Below are 17500 nucleotides of genomic sequence, written 5' to 3' on the forward strand. Positions count from 1 at the left end.
GGCTATCAGGTCTGCTGTTGTTTGTTCTTCCTTTGTGTTTTTCTTTGTGTTCTGTCTCTCCTCCACCTCCTTATTCTCATTCTCCTCACTCTCCAGACATCCATTACTGCTTCTAGACCCATTACCAGCACTTACTTAACCACTCTTTCGTCCATTACCTCTTAAATACGTAGGAGTCTCGTATCTATAATTGTATGTGGCTCAGGAAAAAAATGAATCAATGTCCTGTTATATTAAGGTTACGAAGACGCCCACTCCTCTCCTATGAAAACATCCCCCTATAAGTCGTACGTAAATAAGTATATATACATAATTGTTCTCTAAGGTCATTCTTATCATAATTGTCGGTTATATTACTAGACTAAAAATCAACGATAACTTATTGATTATTTTCCACCATCGTCGAATTCGTGTGTGTGTGTGTGTGTGTGTGTGTGTGTGTGTGTGTGTGTGTGTGTGTGTGTGTGTGTGTGTGTGTGTGTGTGTGTGTGTGTGTGTGTGTTTATTTAGCATGACATGAATACTATTAGCGAGAATGAATACGTACTCCCATTATAAATTATTACTACTACTACTACTACTACTACTACTACTACTACTACTACTACTGCTACTACCATCATCATCATCATCATCATCATTACAAAGTCCCTCCACTCACAGTGCTCCCATAATGCCTCGGCTTCGTCCTCCTCTTCCTCCACGCGTATCTCCGGGAGGGGGCGCGGGTGGGGGGGCCGCGTCAGCCTGCCGCCCCCCGCCTCCCCCGGCATGGCGCCCGTCCGTCAGGCCCCCCGGCAGCCACTCCGGCGGGACATGGCATGGCACGCACGGGGCCCCTACTGAAGGAGGCCGCTAAGCTAAACGGCCATTTTCATGTAGGTTTCTTGTATCAGGTTTTGTTACTTTTACTTTATATAGTTTTTACTTTTTTTTTACGTGGCCAGAATGGTTCGGCTGTTTGTGTTAAATTCACGATATTTCTTTTATTTTTTTATTGTGTCTTTAATATCGTTGTCCTAGAGGCATGTTGGGTGTCTTCTGCCCTTTGAAAATTGTGGTTATACTTTTGTCTTTGTTGTTGTTGTTCTACTTCTTACATATTGTTTTTTTTTGTCTTTCATTCACTGTTAGTTTTCCTTCGTCTCATTCCACCTCACCAAGTGTCTTCAAATATCGAGTCAGGGGGACCTACTCGCCGCTTCGTCCCTTCTTCACAAATAAAAGAATACTAAACATGAAAAACCCTCACCTTTCAACATTATTAAAGGTTGACCAATGGGACGCAAGGGCTCTATATATGAGTCGTGGCGTGGAGGAAAACTCTGAAATCGCCGCCACTCACACAACACGGCACCTCAACCCACGGCCTCTTTTCCTCCCTCCTTGGGCCATATTTTTAAACATTTCTGCGCCCAAGAACACGTAATTTACTAGTCTTTCGTGGGAGTTCAGGGCATTTCCAGGGGTACTTTTATGACCCTGGTGGTAGTCTGAGCCTTCTTCTGTACCGTGAACCTAAAGGAACACATATTTGACAAGGCTTTCGTAGGAGGTGTGGGCATTTCCAGGGGTACTTTTATGACCCTGGTGGTAGTCTGAGCCTTCTTCTGTACCGTGAACCTAAAGGAACACATATTTGACAAGGCTTTCGTAGGAGGTGTGGGCATTTCCAGGGGTACTTTTATGACCCTGGTGGTAGTCTGAGCCTTCTTCTGTACCGTGAACCTAAAGGAACACATATTTGACAAGGCTTTCGTAGGAGGTGTGGGCATTTCCAGGGGTACTTTTATGACCCTGGTGGTAGTCTGAGCCTTCTTCTGTACCGTGAACTTAAAGGAACACTTATTAGAACTCGATTAACCTACTTTTTGGCCTCTGGAAATAGTTGATGTGCGGGGTGGGAGCTTCTGACAATACCAACCCTTTCCCCTTCCTCGTGCCATAGGGGACACACACCACCACCACCACCACTTAGTAACACAACACGCCCCTTCAGACACCACCAGGGCCAGTTTTCCTCCTCTCTTTCCCCTTACTCGCGCCGTCACATAGCCAGCATAACCAAGGACACACACACACCACCGGGGCCACTGTTTCCTGCTCTCTTTCCCTTCCTCGCCGTCACTTAACCAACACGACAAGGGGACACACACACACACACACACACACACACACACAGTAAGTAACACCACCGAGATCACTTTTTTCCCTCCCTCTCTTTCCCTTCCTCGCGGTCACTCCACACACACACACACACACAACCACGGCGGCCTCACTCCCCTCACTCCTCCATCCCTCCACAGTCACAGGAGAAGCACTAGCGGGGAGGCGAGGGACGGAGGAGAACAACAGCACACAGACATCCTCACAAAACCAAAGCCAGGGCGGACTGACTGGTTAGAGGATGATACGGCCGAGGGGAGAAGGGAAGGGAGGGAGGGATGAAGGGGTGAGGGAGGGAAGGTAAGGGCGGTTATAGGGGAGAGGTCTACTGCATGAGGGGAGGCACAGAGTAGAGAGGTGAGGAGGCGCATGGCTGAACATAACTGAAGGGGAGACAGTGACTACCCCGAGGAGACTAAAATTTGGTTTGTATTCTTAGTATTTTGACGCCCATGCATACATATTTGACAGGCTTTCTTAGGTGTTGTCGTGGGCTTTTCCTTGTGTTGTTTTATGACCCTGGTGGTAGTTCGCTGCACATAGAGAGAGAGGGAGACACAGGCTACCTCAAGGATCACCCGAAGTCAAGGGAGCTGTTGATTCGCTTCTCAGGACTAAAATTTGGTTCGTATACTTAAGCATTCTGGCGCCCACGCATACATATTTGACAGGCTTTCTTAGGTGTTGTCGTGGGCTTTTCCATGGGTAGTTTTATGACCCTGGTGGTAGTTTGACGAGGCTTCTGTAAACCAATGAACGTGAGAAAAACATTTGACAGGGCTTTCGTAGGAGTGGTGAGTCATTCCATGGGTAGTTTAAAGTCCCTGGTGGTAGTTTGACGAAGCTTCTGTATACCAATGAACGTGAGAAAAACATTTGACAAGGCGTTCGTAGGAGTGGGGGGCCTTTCCATAGATAATTTTATAAGCCTAGATGCAGTTTGACGAGGCTTATGTATACTAATCTTAATCATGTATAGGAATGTTTCTGTAATGATTTTTTGTATACATTATTTTACGGCAGGTGAGACACACACAAATAAAAACAAATAAATAAACATACAATGAGAGAAAATACGTAATTCTCAAAACTAATCGTATCTTACTTATTTCTGAGGATTCTTAATTATTTTTTCATCTTTTTTTTTTTACAGTAAGGGGAAAAAAAAAGTAGAAAAAAAGAAGAAAAAAAAAATAAAGCAAGTCAGAGAACAATAGATATTCCTTAAAACTAAACCGCATCCTCCTCCTCCTCCTCCTCCTCCTCCTCCCCGTTTACCCCCTGACCGCCCCTAACCGCGCCTGACCGCACGCTGTATCGCCTAACGTGAAGAACCTAACACGAAAATTGCTCCTCCTCCTCCTCTTCCTCCTCCTCCTCCTCCTTCTTTACTCATCTTTCAATCTATTCTCCGATCTCAGCTCCTATATAACAGTACCCCTTTTTCCTCCTCCTCCTCCTCCTCCTCCTCCTCCTCCTCCTCCTCCTCCTTCTTTACTCATCTTTCAATCTATTCTCCGATCTCAGCTCCTATATAACAGTACCCCTTTTTCCTCCTCCTCCTCCTCCTCCTCCTTTCCTCCTCCTCCTCCTCCTCCTTCTTTACTCATAACAGTACTCCTTTTTCCTCCTCCTCCTCCTTTCCTCCTCCTCCTCCTCCTTCTTTACTCATCTTTCAATCTATTCTCCGATCTCAGCTCCTATATAACAGTACCCCTTTTTCCTCCTCCTCCTCCTCCTCCTCCTCCTTTCCTCCTCCTCCTCCTCCTTCTTTACTCATCTTTCAATCTATTCTCCGATCTCAGCTCCTATATAACAGTACTCCTTTTTCCTCCTCCTCCTCCTCCTCCTCCTCCTCCTCCTCCTCCTCCTCCTGAGATATATGTCCATTGTTCTCCTCCACCACACCCATGACCTTCCCAACGGCTTCACAGGTAACCCCATCACCATCACCACCGCTATCTTCACCATCACCACGACCATCACCATCACAAGCACATATCACAATCACTACACCTGTTCCACCCTTTCTAGTGCGGTCATTACTACCCACTAACCTTCAGGGCTCAACCGTGAGAGGAATGACTCAAGCGACAATCGATATGGTTTTATATATATATACTCCAATTACTGTTTTACGAGATTTATTTTTAATTTCAATGAAGACCGTGTCCACATTGGTTATAATATCTGTTTTCACGGATACTGGATGGAGAGAGTTGTGGAAATATACGAGAGTTGTGGAAAGGAGACGTTAACGAGGAGATATGATTCAGGTCTTCAAGTATATCATGAGTTCAGTAAACGTCGATCACTCCACGTTCTTTGAGTTACAAATGGACACATGAACTTGAGATACCGGTCTACCTATTCAAGAAAAGCGGTGTAGTACAGATATTGGCGGGAGTTTCTTTACAAATCAAGCACCTCAAGGAGTTCAGTAAACGTCGATCACTCCACGTTCTTTGAGTTGCAAATGGACACATGAACTTGAGATATCGGTCCACCTATTCAAGCAAAGCGGTGTAGTACAGATATTGGCGGGAGTTTCTTTACAAATCAAGTACCTCAAGGAGTTCACTAAACGTCGATCACTCCACGTTCTTGAGTTGCAAATGGACCCAAGAACAAGAGATATCGGTCTACCTATTCAAGAAAAGCGGTGTAGTACAGATATTGGCGGGAGTTTCTTTTCAAATCGAGTCATCCGCCACTGGAACAATCTCCCCTCAGAAGTAGTAAATGCGAATACCATCAACTCCTTTAGAAATTGAATCAACCGTCATTTCGTTGCGTCAGGAGTTAATTGAATAGTGAAGTGCTTTAATCTGTTCAACGGGCCCCAAGTGACTGTCGAGCGGATTAAACCACCAGAGCGGGCAACCTCTTAATGACCCAGTGGAATTTCTGTTGCCTGTATTTCCATGTTTCCTCCTCCTTCTCCTCCTCCCCCTCCTCCACCACCACCAGCATGACAACCACAAATAAGCACCTCAGCAACAGTGATAACAACCAATCATGAGCCGTGCCTGCCAAATATAAGTCTCAAGGTAGCCCAGTCCACCTAGGGATGCTAACGTGTTTTTAGGTGTATAATCCACGAAAAAAGATATACCTACAAATAGGGATAGATAGATAGACAGATAGATGTTAAAGAGACCAATATTTCGCAAGTTTATACATTGAAACTGAGGGAAAAATATCTACACTGATGTTACTGAACTAGAAATTGATAGGGAATATAATTTGAAAAGGAAAACACAAAGATTGAAACTGAGGGAAAAATATCTACACTGATGTTACTGAACTAGAAATTGACGGGGAATATAATTTGAAAAGGAAAACACAAAGATTGAAAATGAGGAAAAATATCTACACTGATGTTACTGAAAAAGAAATTGTCGGGGAATATAATTTGAAAAGGAAAACACAAATATTGAAAATGAGGAAAAATATCTACACTGATGTTACTGAAAAAGAAATTGTCGGGGAACATAATTTGAAAAGGAAAACACAAAGATTGAAAATGAGGAAAAATATCTACACTGATGTTACTGAAAAAGAAATTGACGGGGATTATAATTTGAAATGGAAAACACAAAGATTGAAAATGAGGAAAAATATCTACACTGATGTTACTGAAAAAGAAATTGATAGAGGAATATAATTTGAAAAGGAAAACACAAAGATTGAAACTGAGGGAAAAATATCTACACTGATGTTACTGAAAAAAAATATATATTGATGGGGAATATAATTTGAAAAGGAAACTAAAAAGACGTATTTCCGATTTTGTATGAGTGAGTCTCCCCCTAATTAACACACACACACACACACACACACACACACACACACACACACAGTATCCTTTACCCGGTCTTCTCCAATGACAAAAACGCCCCTCTCCTCCTCCTCCTCCTCCTCCTCCTCCTCCACCCTCTCTATTATGAGGCAATTTAGTATATGAAACTGTCTATAGAAATAACTGTCAACTGTCTGTCTGTCTTTCTGTGTGTGTGTGTGTGTGTGTGTGTGTGTGTGTGTGTGTGTGTGTGTGTGTGTGTGTGTGTGTAAGAGGAGGAAGAGGAAGGATGCTGGGAAAGAAGGGAGAAAAGAAGGGATTGAGAGGAAATGTAGAAAAGGGAAGGAAAGATGGGAAAGGAGAAGGAGAAGGAGGAGGAGGATAGGGTTGAAAGGGTCCTCCTCCTCCTCCTCCTCCTCCTCCTCTAATTGCACCTGTATCTATGTCATATATTTGAGGATTCTTTTTTTTTATTTACTTAGTGAAGAAAAAAAAAATTATGTATCTACCTGAGAATGATTAAGTACCAAATTATCATCCTTGGTGGTGGTGGTGGTGGTGGTGGTGGTGACAGTGGTGGTGAAGCTGAAGGCTGTCGTGAAGGTCGTAGTGGTGGTGATGGTGGTGATGGTGATGGTGGTGGTGATGGTGGTGGTGGTGGTGGTGGTGGTGGAGAGAGAGAGAGTGAGTGAGTGACAGTCCTCCTCACAGTACTGGCTCAGGGTCAAGACTATCCCCCCCACCTTTCTCTCTCTCTCTCTCTCTCTCTCTCTCTCTCTCTCTCTCGTTGGCGTTCAGCGTATTGTTTTTTTTTTCCTTCCCGGTTTCAAATTTCCGTTTCACTTTCACTGTTGCAATACTCTCTCTCTCTATCTCTCTCTCTCTCTCTCTCTCTCTCTCTCTCTCTCTCTCTCTCTCTCTCTCTCTCTCTTTGACTATTATGTTTATTAGTGTTACTGTTTTCGTTCTCTTCTTCTTCTTCTTCTTCTTCTTCTTCTTCTTCTTCTTCTTCTTTATTTTCCTTCTTCTTTATTAAACATCTTTACTGTCGTTTTCTTGTTCTTTTTTTCCTGCTCTTCCTCTTCCTCCTCCTCCTCTTCCTCCTCCTTCTCCTCCTCCTCCTCCTTCTCTTCCTCCTCCTCCTCCTCCTCCTCCTTTCCATTTTCCTTTTTATTTTCTCTTTTTCAACCTCTTCTTCGTTCTTCCCTTTCTTCCTTCCTTCTTTTCATCCTCCTCCTCCTCCTCCTCCTCACACACACACACACACACACACACACACACACACACACACACACACACACACACACACACGCAGGGTCATGGGACGGCTGGCACCCCAAACACCTGTATATCTATTTGAGTGCCTGGCGACTCCGCTGGCACTGGTGGTGAAGGTGGTGGTGGTGGTGGTGAAGGTGGTGGTGGTGGTGGTGAACTTTTTTTTCCTTTATTCTTTTTTTTTTTTGTCTTTGTTTTTCCATTTTATTCAATTTTCTTATTTTTTTCAACTTCTTTTTTTTCTTTTCTTCTTTTTTTTTCTTCTCTTCCTTCTCTGTCTTCTACCTCCTTTTTTCCTCCTCCTGTTGTTTTCTTTCTTTCCTCTCCTTTTTCTGTCTAATTATATCTTCCTTCCTTCCTCCCTTCCTTCCTTCCTCCCTCTCATTCTTCCTTCCTTTCTTCCTTCCTTCCCTCTCATTCTTCCTTCCTTCCTTCCTTCCTTCCTTCCTACCTTCCTTCCTTTCCTCCATACGTCCTTCACTACTTCATTCAATCCTATGACTCTCTCTCTCTCTCTCTCTCTCTCTCTCTCTCTCTCTCTCTCTCTCTCTCTCTCTCTCTCTCTCTCTCTCTCTCTCTCTCTCTCTCTCTCTCTCTCTCTCTCTCATGTCAACCTTTCCCTACCAGATGATTTTTTGTCGTGTCACAGTTTTTCTCTCCCTCCCTCCTTCCCTCCTTCCTTCCCTCCCTCCTTCCCTCCTTCCTTCCCTCCCTCCTTCCCTCCCTTCCGTCCCTCCCTTCCTCGGTTCTTTTTCCTTCCTTCCTTCTCTCCTTCTTTACCTCCCTCTCTACCTTCTTCCCTCCCTCCCTCCCTCCTTCCCTCCTTATCTACCTCTCTCTCCTTCCTTCCTTTCTTCCCTCCCTTCCGTACCTCCCTTGGTCCCCTTCTCCTCTCCCTTTCTCTCTCTCCTCCCTTCCGTCTTCCCTCCCTTCCTCTCTCCCTCCCGGAAAGTTAAACATACGAAGGTTGTTCTGACGATTTTTCCTCCTCTTCCTCTTCCTCTTCCTCTTCCTCTTCCTCTTCCTCCTCCTCCTCCTCCTTCTTCGCTTTGGCATTACGTACTCTTTATCCGCATCGTGGAAGTCTATCAGTATATATTCACATCGATGCTAAAATAAGTATAAAGAAAGAAAGAAAGAAAGAGAGAAAAAAAGAAAGAAGAAAGTCAAGCACAGAGACGAAGACAAGAAAACAAAACAACAAGAAAAGACCAACATGTTTAATAATGTAACTGTACCCAATTTTGTATATTAAAAGGAAAGAGGAAAACAGACTCGATTTATAGAGGGAAACAACAACAACAACAACAACAACAACAACTACTACTACTACTACTACTACTACTACTACTACTACTACTACTACTACTACTATCAATATCATTAGCAGACGCGCGCCACAGCCCACCATAATAATAGGTTCAAGTATAGAGGGTCGGAATTGCTTGAAATAACCGTGGGAAGAAAGCAAGGAGGAATGTGTGTGTGTGTGTGTGTGTGTGTGTGTGTGTGTGTGTGTGTGTGTGTGTGTGTGTGTGTGTGTGTGTGTGTGTGTCTGGCAATACACATGACCAAACAATTGACTGACTGACTGACTGACTGAAGGAAGGAAGGAAGGAAGGAAAGAAAGAAAGAAAGAAAGGAAGGAAAGAAGGAAGAAAGAAAGGAAGGAAGCAAGGAATGGATGACTGGGTGTTATATGTGTCTAGGTATGACTGACTGACTGACTGACTGGATGACACACTGACTGAATGACTGACAATGAATGACTGACTGACTGAATGAATGAATGGGTGATCAGATGTGAGTAAGTATCTGACTGACTGACTACATTGACTGACTGACTAACCGACTGACTGACTGCATTTCCACAATACGAGGGTCACCGCATCGAAGGGGGAACACGAAGTAAATAAGAAATAAATAAAAACAATAATAAACAGACAATACTATCGCCCATTGTACAAGTAAATAAATCATCTAAATAAACACGATAAAAAATACACAAAACTATCACCCAAGTTAGTAAGAATCTGTAAAATAAAAACCAATAATTAAAACAAAACGAAATTCCTCTGTGTAAAAATCCGCTAAATAAAATAAACAATAATATAGAGAAAAACAAACTTTGCGAAATAAATATAACCTAACAAATAGACATGTTCACCCGTCGCTAACATCATGTAAATAAATTAAAGTACACTGAAATGTCCACCTCTTAACGGTACAAGGCTCATTGCTACCCTTCACTGCCCTCGTGGGAACCTTTGTGACTTTACGAGCGGGTAGGACATTTTATATTTGACATTTAAAGTACGCAATAAAAGTCAAGTTAGATTTGATAGACCATTAAAACACGGGAATCAAGGGAAGAGAAGGAGAAAACACCAAGAAGAACAAGAACAAGAACAAGAAGAACAGGTAAAAATTAGACAACCAGATATTGACAGAGAATGAGTTTGAAGATAAAAGAAGAAAACAAGAACAAGAGGAACAATAATAATAATAATAATAATAATAATAATAATAATAATAATAATAATACAACCAGATATTGATAGACGATAAATTTGAAGAGAAAAAAGAATGTGCAGAGAAAAAGAAGGGGAAGAGAAATAAGAGACAGAGAAAGAAAGAGAAGAGAAAAAGAGAAAATACAAAGAGAGAAGTGATGTATTACTAAATCACACACACACACACACACACACACACACACACACACACACACACACCAATCATATCCATTCATTCCATTCTCATCCCTTTGCTTACATTCCTCTCTCTCTCTCTCTCTCTCTCTCTCTCTCTCTCTCTCTCTCTCTCTCTCTCTCTCTCTCTCTCTCTCTCTCTCTCTCTCTCTCTTAATTTCTCCTTCACTCCCTCACTAACAATTTCCTCCCTTCCTCCTTTTCTTCCTCCGTTCTCTCCATCATTATCCTTCCCTCTCCTTACTTCCCCCTTCATTATTTGTTGTTTTCAAGGACGTGAGGAAAAGGGAGAGAGAGAGGAGAGGAGAGGGAAGAGAGGGAGGAAAAAGGAAGACAAGTTAGTGGAGGAAGACGATAGAGAACTGTTTAGACTTTAAGGTTGGAGACGGTTTTTTTTTTTTTTTTTACCGAACAGTAACTTGAAAATGGAAGAGAAAATAAACCCTGAAATCAAACCTCGACACACACACACACACACACACACACACACACACGGTCATAACTCCAGTCCCAACGCGAAAGAATCCTGTCTCCTAATGTTTCTACCGAGCCTCGAGAGGACATCAAAATTAATAAAGGAGAAGAAAACAAACCACACACACACACACACACACACACACACACATGTAATAATAACAACCCCAACATCAACCCCAACGCGAAAGATTCCTGTCTCCTTCTCGTCAGCCTTTCCTTTAGCGTCGGGGAGACATCCGATACAGGCGAGGTGCGGGGCGCGGGGTGCGGGGCGTCGCGAGAGGGCCCGGGGTATTTTGGGCACGTGCCGGAGGGGTGGGGGGGTGGGGGGGGGGGAGTGGAGGGGGAGGAAGGAAGGCCAACCGGGTGTGAGAGAATGGGGAGGATGGGGAGGAAGAGAAGGATGCTTAAGGATGTTTTCTGATGTATGGGGAGGGAGAGAAGAGGGAGGGAAGGGGAGAGAGAAGGATGGGAAGGAGAGGATGGCTAGGAAAGGAGAGGGAGAGAAGGGGGAGAAGGAGGGAAAAACCGCCGGATGAGGGGAGAGAAAGATAGGGAGGAAACGTGGGGAGGGAGAGATGGAGGAGAGAGAGAGTAGGAGAGAAGAAGAAAAGGAAGAGATGGGAAGGGATGGTTAGGGGAGAGAGAGGGAGAATAAGATAGGGAGAGGAGAGAAAAGGAGAGGTTAGGGGAGAGAAAGATGAGAGGGAGAGGGAGAATAGGAGAGGGAGGGGAGAGGAAAGGAAAGGATGGGAAGGAAAGGTTAGGGGAGGAAAAGATGGGAGGGAAAGGGAGAAAGAGAGGAGAGGGAAAGGAAGGAATGGGAAGGGAAAGTTAGGGGAGAGAAAGATGAGAGGGAGAGAGAGAGAAAGGGAGAATAGAAGAGGGGGGAGAAGAAAGGGGAGGAAAAACAGCCGGAACGGGAGAAAGAAGGGGAGGAAGGGAAGGGATGATTTCTAATGGTCTAAGGGCGACTAATCTCCCCTTCACTGCATTTAAAGGGTGTAAGGGAGTTGAAGGGAAGGGCTGCCTGACTCCACTTCCTCCCTTCCTCCACCTTACTCCCTGTTTCTCCTTTCCTCCACTTTCCTTCCTCTCCTCCACGACTCCACATTTCCCCTTCTTCCATTCTTCCACTCTTCCTCCACCTTGTTTCTCCTTTCCTCCACTTTCCTTCCTCTCCTCCCCGACTCCACATTTCCCCTTCTTCCCTTCTTCCACTCTTCCTCCACCTTGTTTTTTCTTTCCTCCACTTTCCTTCCTCTCCTCCCCGACTCCACATTTCCCCTTCTTCCATTCTTCCACTCTTCCTCCACCTTGTTTTTTCTTTCCTCCACTTTCCTTCCTCTCCTCCCCGACTCCACATTCCCCTTCTTCCACTATTCCACTCGTTTCTTCTCTTCCATTTTCCTCTCCATCCATCTCTCAATTTTCCTCCTCCATGGTTCTTCTTGTTTTTCTCCACCTCCTTATTTCTATTCTTTCTCCTCTTCCTCTTCCTCCTCCTCCTCTTCCTCCCCTGTCCTCACTTCTTCCTTTCCTTCCCTTCCTTCTTCCTCCACTTCTTTATTCTTTCCTCCTGTTTCCTTCTCTCTCCCTTCCTTTCCTTTTTTACTTCTTCCTCCTCCGCCATCCTCTTCTGTTCTTGTTAATTCTACATCTTCATTATCTTCCTCCTCCTGTTTCCTCTTCTCTCCCTCTTCCTCTCCTTCCTTGTTCATTCCTGCATCTCCATTCCCGTCCCTTCATCGCCCTCGTTCCCTCCCTCTTTCCCCGGCTCATAACCTTCCAAATACACTTGTCGGCGCCCTCTACCTGCCCCACCCCACTTCAACCCCGTCCCACCCTGCCCCGAGCCTTCCCCAGCGGCGTCCCATCCCCGGCTCTAGCGCGACCTGACCGGCAGAGCGTGAGGAAAGCAAGGCGACCCAGCTTCCTACCTTGCCCGGCCCTGTGCCTACCCCTACAGCCTCCTAACTAGCGAGACCCGAGCGGCGGCGTGAAAGCAAGGGGTCTCAGCTTCCTACCTTGGCCAGCCCTGTGCCTACCCCTACAGCCTCCTACTAGCGAGACCCGAGCGGCGGCGTGCAAGCAAGGGGTCTCAGCTTCCTACCTTGGCCAGCCCTGTGCCTACCCCTACAGCCTCCTACTAGCGAGACCCGAGCGGCGGCGTGCAAGCAAGGGGTCTCAGAATCCTACCTTGGCGCACGACGCGGGTCTGCATCTGGCTTTGCTGCTGCACCGTCGACTGCTGCTGGGAGACGCTGCTGCTGGTCTGCTGCGTCGAGGTGCTTTGCCTCACCACTTGCTGCTGTTGCTGCTGCTGCGACATGACGGCGGTGGTGGTCGGACGTTAACACAAAGGACACACGGGTTTAGCACCAATGGACACCACACGGCAGAGTCAAGACCGGGTCGTGAATATTCGCTGAGCGCCACTGACTACTGGGCTGCGAGCATAATACAGCGGGAGGTTTATAATATGCTTGCGGCCAGTGAGTCAGGCAGCCCCATTTAGCACACCCTCGCCTCCGAAGTCGTCGGGGCGAAATGGTGAGCACAGCCCGCGGGCCCCCTGCTTGGCCGCCGCTCGGCTCGGCTCGGCGCCCCTCGGCTCCCCGGGGACGCTTTTAGCCATGACGTCACGGGGGGCGCCGCAACCACCAGCCGCAGGACCAGCGCCGTGAGGTGGGCACGAGGGGGGGAGGGGGGGAGGGAAGGAGGAAGAAACCCCGAACGAGCAAGTCCTTCCATCCCTCGAAGCATAGGAGCGAAGGATCTCACGTGACCAGAAGGAGGAGGAGGAGGAAAAGGCGACGCCGAACAGGTAAGTCCTTCCGTCCGGCCGAAGAGGGGAGGAGGAGGAGGAGGAGGAGGAGGAGGAGACGCCGAACGAGCAGGTCCTTCCATGTCTTCAGGTAAGCACGAAGGATCCCATGTTACCAGAAGGAGGAGGAGGAGGAGGAGGAGGAGGGGAAAAAGAACCACCAAATAACCATATCCTGTAATCCTTCAGCAAGTGTAGGAGCGAAGGATCTCACGTGACCAGAAGGAGGAGGAGGAGGAGGACGAGGCGGAAAAGAACCCTATCCTATGTATTCCTATGTATTCCAAAAAAAGCATATCCTTCCGTCCTTCAGCGTATAGAGACGAAGGAACTCATGTGGCCAATCTCTAATGACCTCTGACCCTCCTGAGGACATTCCCTTCGACGCATCGCACCCCCTCGCCTTATAGCTCCTTGCCATCAGCCGCGCAGGGGTGTCTTCCGCCCCCTACCGCCCCCTTCCTGCTCCTCACCCCTGCGTTTGTCAATAGTCTGCTGGCAGGGGCTGCAGACACACAAAGACAGAGGCTGAAGATTATTTTCACGCTTCAACAATATTTCACTGGCAATAGCAGGAAATGGAGAGGCAAACACAGCGCTCTCTTCCCTTGCCTTCCCCGCCCTCACGTTGTCAATAGTCTGCTGGCAAATGGCTTGAGACACAACGGGAAGGCGCTGCAACAATGGCCTTCAGGTTAATGGCTTGAGGCACAACGGGGAACGCTGCAACAGTACTCTTCAGGTAATGGATCAAGGCACAACGGGGAACGCTGCAACAGTACTCTTCAGGTTAATGGCTTGAGGCACAACGGGGAACGCTTCAACGGTACTCTTCAGGTTAATGGCTTGAGGCACAACGGGGAACGCTGCAACAGTACTCTTCAGGTTAATGGCTTGAGGCACAACGGGGAACGCTGCAACAGTACTCTTCAGGTTAATGGCTTGAGGCACAACGGGGAACGCTTCAACGGTACTCTTCAGGTAATGGATCAAGGCACAACGGGGAACGCTGCAACAGTACTCTTCAGGTAATGGCTTGAGGCACAACGGGGAACGCTTCAACGGTACTCTTCAGGTAATGGATCGAGGCACAACGGGGAACGCTTCAACAGTACTCTTCAGGTAATGGATCGAGGCACAACAGGGAACGCTTCAACAGTACTCTTCAGGTAATGGATCGAGGCACAACGGGGAACGCTTCAACAGTACTCTTCAGGTAATGGATCGAGACACAACGGGGAACGCTTCAACAGTACTCTTCAGGTAATGGATCGAGGCACAACGGGGAACGCTTCAACAGTACTCTTCAGGTAATGGATCAAGACACAACGGGGAACGCTTCAACAGTACTCTTCAGGTAATGGATCAAAACACAACGGGGAACGCTTCAACGGTACTCTTCAGGTAATGGATCAAAACACAACGGGGAACGCTTCAACGGTACTCTTCAGGTAATGGATCGAGGCACAACGGGGAACGCTTCAACGGTACTCTTCAGGTAATGGATCGAGGCACAACGGGGAACGCTTCAACAGTACTCTTCAGGTAATGGATCGAGGCACAACGGGGAACGCTTCAACAGTACTCTTCAGGTAATGGATCGAGGCACAACGGGGAACGCTTCAACAGTACTCTTCAGGTAATGGATCGAGGCACAACGGGGAACGCTTCAACGGTACTCTTCAGGTAATGGATCGAGGCACAACGGGGAACGCTGCAACAGTACTCTTCAGGTAATGGCTTGGGGCACAACGGGGAACGCTGCAACAGTACTCTTCAGGTAATGGCTTGGGGCACAACGGGGAACGCTTCAACAGTACTCTTCAGGTAATGGCTTGAGACACAACGGGGAACGCTTCAACAGTACTCTTCAGGTAAAGGATCGAGGCACAACGGGAAAACAATCTACACTGTCCTTCTGTCAACAGTAAGCAGCACAAACGTCAATCGCACAACAGCACCACAAGAGTCTGCGGGCGATGGCTTGAAGCACAAAGAGAAGCGTTTTACGACACTCTTCACACCTGTGCCTTCACTTTGTCACGCAGGAAATAATTAACTTAGTGTGTTTTGGCAAATAAATTCTTCCTTTCGCTTCCACCTCTGGCATCAAAGAGCGAGAGGCTAAACCAAAACTAGGCTCATAAAAACACATAAACACACACAGACGCATCCACCACTCCTGTGAACCTAACCCCACCTAATATCACTGTCCATGAATTTATCTAATCTAATTTTGAATGTGGCTATCGTATTGGCGCTCACCACATGACTGCCCAGCCTGTTCCACTCATCCACCACTCTGTTAGTAAACGATTTTCCTGCCTATGTCCCTGTTGAATCTGAATTTATCCAGTGAATGTGGCTATTGTATTGGCACTCACCACATGACTGCCCAGCCTGTTCCACTCATCCACCACTCTGTTAGTAAACGATTTTCCTGCCTATGTCCCTGTTGAATCTGAATTTATCCAGTGAATGTGGCTATTGTATTGGCACTCACCACATGACTGCCCAGCCTGTTCCACTCATCTACCACTCTGTTAGTAAACGATTTTCCTGCCTATGTCCCTGTTGAATCTGAATTTATCCAGTGAATGTGACTATCGTATTGGCGCTCACCACATGACTGCCCAGCCTGTTCCACTCATCCACCACTCTGTTAGTAAACGATTTTCCTGCCAATGTCCCTGTTGAATCTGAATTTATCCAGTGAATGTGACTATCGTATTGGCGCTCACCACATGACTGCCTAGCCTGTTCCACTCATCCACCACTCTGTTAGTAAACCAATTCTTGCCTATGTCCCTGTTGAATTTGAATTTATCCAGTTTAAACCCATTACTACGTGTCCTACCCGATTCTCTTACCATCAGAAGTGAGAGTTTTGGCAAATAAATTCTACTTTTCTGGCATCAAAGAGCGAAAGGCTTAACCAAAACAAGGCTGATAAAAGCACACACACACACACACACACACACACACACACACACACACACACAGACGTACGCTCTTCAATTATTACTCCTGAAGTTGAGAAAGATTGAACGACCAACACACTTCTAGCAATATCACTAACTCCTTCTTTTCTTCTACTGGTTTTATTTTTTGTTTATTTTTGTTTATTGTTTTATTTTTTTATTCCCCAGTATTTCTTTTGTTTCTTGATGTTTTTTTTTGTCTCGTCTTTCTTTACGTAAACCATCTCTCTCTCTCTCTCTCTCTCTCTCTCTCTCTCTCTCTCTCTCTCTCTCTCTCTCTCTCTCTCTCTCTCTCTCTCTCTCTCTCTCTCTCTCTCTCCTCCACTCCCCTCCCCTCCCCTCCTTCCCTCCTTCTTCCTTTCTCCTCTCTCCTCCTTCCATATCCTTTCCCTCCTTCCCCTTCCACATTTCCTTCTCCCTCTCTCCTCCTTCCATATCCTTTCCCTCCTTCCCTTCCACATTTCCTTCTTCCTCTCTCCTCCTTCCATATCCTTTCCCTCCTTCCCTTCCACATTGCCTTCTCCCTCTCTCCTCCTTCCATATCCTTCACCTCCTTCCCTTCCACATTTCCTTCTCCCTCTCTCCTCCTTCCATATCCTTCACCTCCTTCCCTTCCACATTTCCTTCTCCCTCTCTCCTCCTTCCATATCCTTCACCTCCTTCCCTTCCACATTTCCTTCTTCCTCTCTCCTCCTCCATCTCTATCCCTTCTCTCCTCTCCTTTCCTTCCTTCCATACAGCTGACGCCTTTAATCCTAATTCAGAGTGTCAGGTGTTAATTGATTCTGTAAATGCCCCTTGTAATTAGTGTTTAAATGACTTGGTATCTTTCCATTCATTAGTATTACAGTTTATTAGGATTTATTAACCGTCTATGTATTTCTTATTTATTTTGAACATTTAATTATTTTGCGTCTATTTCTATAATCTATCGTTCAGTCTATCAATCTATTGCTGTCCATATATCGCTTCAATACTCATCCTTTAACTTGCAAGACTGTCATATGCTCTCTCTCTCTCTCTCTCTCTCTCTCTCTCTCTCTCTCTCTCTCTCTCGTTCTTTTGGTCATGTTTTTCCTCCTGTTCACGTTTTTTTTTCATTCCTTGCTATTTTCACAGATTATTCTCTCTCTCTCTCTCTCTCTCTCTCTCTCTCTCTCTCTCTCTCTCTCTCTCTCTCTCTCTCTCTCTCTCTTTTGCTAACATTATATTTTCTTTTTTTCTTCCTATCCTGTTTTTTTTTTCATTTATTTAGCTGATT

The 17500-nt window shown here is 46.0% G+C and overlaps 1 protein-coding gene and 1 long non-coding RNA gene across 52 annotated transcripts in view; one reads left to right on the forward strand and one right to left on the reverse strand.

Annotated features, from left to right (window-relative positions):
• LOC126988202 (titin-like) overlaps positions 1 to 12995 on the reverse strand; it is a 208925-nt gene extending 195930 nt beyond the window's left edge. For all 49 annotated transcript variants that reach the window (XM_050846098.1, XM_050846118.1, XM_050846140.1 and 46 more), the window contains exon 1: positions 12631 to 12995. In XM_050846098.1, coding sequence (XP_050702055.1) covers positions 12631 to 12763 — 133 coding nt within the window. In that variant the 5' untranslated portion in view covers positions 12764 to 12995. The remainder of the gene's footprint in view (positions 1 to 12630) is intronic.
• A 389-nt stretch (positions 12996 to 13384) lies between these two features.
• On the forward strand, positions 13385 to 16494 carry LOC126988210 (uncharacterized). Of its 3 annotated transcripts, XR_007741740.1 has the most exons (5): positions 13385 to 14000; positions 14428 to 14474; positions 14522 to 14568; positions 14710 to 14944; positions 15133 to 16494. It is a non-coding gene; the product is annotated as an uncharacterized LOC126988210 (long non-coding RNA). The 3 variants fall into 3 exon arrangements; XR_007741738.1 differs by having other exon boundaries at positions 14428 to 14568; XR_007741739.1 differs by lacking the exon at positions 13385 to 14000 and adding an exon at positions 14270 to 14380 and having other exon boundaries at positions 14428 to 14568.
• The last annotated feature ends 1006 nt before the right edge of the window (positions 16495 to 17500 follow it).

Source organism: Eriocheir sinensis, chromosome 68 (assembly GCF_024679095.1).
Source record: "Eriocheir sinensis breed Jianghai 21 chromosome 68, ASM2467909v1, whole genome shotgun sequence".
In the NCBI taxonomy this organism is placed as follows: domain Eukaryota; kingdom Metazoa; phylum Arthropoda; class Malacostraca; order Decapoda; family Varunidae; genus Eriocheir; species Eriocheir sinensis.